General features: G+C 38.4%; 1 protein-coding gene across 1 annotated transcript; it reads right to left on the bottom strand.

Moving 5' to 3' along the window:
* Nucleotides 1–814: 814 nt before the first annotated feature.
* LOC103212444 (olfactory receptor 52A5-like) lies at nt 815–1,765 on the bottom strand. Its single transcript, XM_007958420.1, has one exon. It carries the CDS (start codon nt 1,763–1,765, stop codon nt 815–817), a length of 951 nt encoding a protein of 316 aa, XP_007956611.1.
* Between the last annotated feature and the right edge of the window lie 225 nt (nt 1,766–1,990).

The raw sequence follows: 1,990 nt of genomic DNA, 5'->3' as shown, positions 1-1,990 counted from the left end.
AGTGTGATGGCTTGTGTGTTTCTGTGATATGAGAAGTTATTTCCCCAATATTTCAAATACTAGCAGGAATACTCATGGTTGACAGGTTTCAGTGGAGGTAGACGGGCTAGCAAAACAAGCTTTGTGATCTACTTCCAACAAGCAACCAATAAAAGCTTTATAGATCACAACAGAATATGGTACTATGTAGTGCTGGAAGATGTGATTGCTAAGTTGTAAGACCCTCAAACTGCAAATGCAATACACGGCAACTGACAAAATGGTCTCTAGCATACTAACAATCTTGAAGATGGCTCAAAACCAGGTATTTCATTTTGTTTTACATGAGGTCGCTATGAATCAGGGCCAACTTGATGGCAGCAAACAATAACAACAATGATGATGAATGTGATTACAGATGGTGGTGACATTAATTTGTTCATATACATTGGAATTATAATAAATAAGACAGAAATTCTTTTGCTGTGACACCAATGTACTTGATATTTTAATAGAGATTAAAACATAAATATATAGCTGTACTTTTAAGAAACTACCATCACCAAATACTAATAAATACAAATGAATCTTCATGATTTTTGCTTTTTATGGCATCTATTTACTAAATATTTGTATCTGTCTGCTTCCATTTTTTCTAGGTCAATAAAAACTAAAATTGTTTAATTAGGAATGAAAGTCTTTATGCATTTCAGTGCAGAGCTGCAACTTTATATTTCAGTACACAATAAACTTCAGAGAACAAAGACTCTTCCTAAGAACATTGTGTTTTCAGAGTGACATTTGCTATTTAAAATAAAGTAAGTTAAATTAGAAATTAAGATGGATCCTTAGAGTAGAAAATCTTGAACACTTGATCTTGTATCTGTTTGGTTTTTACCCCATAAACTATAGGATTGAACAAAGGTGGGACAAGCAGATAAAGGTTGGACAGAAGAATATGAATGTAGGATGGAATGTGGAACCCAAACCTATGTGTAAAGAAGGAAAAGAAAGCCAAGAGGTAAAACTCCAGGAAGACACAGATGTGTGCAATGCAGGTGTTAAAGGCTCTCAACCTTGCTTCTTTCTGAGGCAGGCTAAAGACAGTTATAAATACCCAGATGTAGGAAAGTGTGATGAAGATGATGTCAAAGCCCAGTACGCTGAAAGCCACAAAAAGACCATAGACCTTGTTGATGCGAACATCTTCTGCTGCCAACTTCACGATAGCCATGTGCTCACAGTAGGAGTGGGAGACCACAGTGGTTCGGTAGAATTTCAGCCGGCATTTGATAAGGATTAGACATGGAGCTACAAGGAGAGCAGCTCTGAGTGTCACTCCAACCCCAATCTGGGTGATAAATTGGTGAGTAAATATAATTGAATGTCTCAAAGGATGACAGATTGCCACATAGCGATCCAGGGCCATAGCCAACAGAATACCTGACTCAATGCACTGGAATGTGTGGACAAGCCACATCTGCAAGAGACAGGTTTCAAAACATATCTCTGGTAAATGGAACCAGAAAATACCTAGCATTTTGGGTAGGATGGATGTACTGAGAGCAATGTCTGTTGCTCCAAGCATTGCCAGGAAGAGATACATGGGCTCATGGAGGCTGTGTTCAGATTTGATGATGACAAGGAGCAAGGAATTCCCAAAGATGCCAATGATGTACATGACACAGAAAGGAATTCCAATCCAGAACTGCACAGACTCCAGGCCAGGAATCCCAATCAGTGTCAGCAATGGGGGCATGAAAATTGTACCATTGAGCTTGAGCATGATGACTGAGCACAGCCTGAGTAAGGATGACCACTTCTCTTAGGAGTCTCTCTACTGTTTCCTCTTCTCACCTGTATTTACATAAATAGAGTTTGACTATAACTTCAAAAGTCATTTTGTCAAACCTGCTCATGTACTGATGGAACATTATATTTTTATTATTGAAACATAGCCAGAAGCACCTGTTGGACAGATTAGAACTGCCCCATATTTTACAAGGCTATA

Source organism: Orycteropus afer, unplaced genomic scaffold (assembly GCF_000298275.1).
Source record: "Orycteropus afer afer isolate SDZICR_OR568_19922 unplaced genomic scaffold, OryAfe1.0 scaffold00964, whole genome shotgun sequence".
In the NCBI taxonomy this organism is placed as follows: domain Eukaryota; kingdom Metazoa; phylum Chordata; class Mammalia; order Tubulidentata; family Orycteropodidae; genus Orycteropus; species Orycteropus afer.
This window is presented reverse-complemented; position numbering and strand designations above follow the sequence as displayed.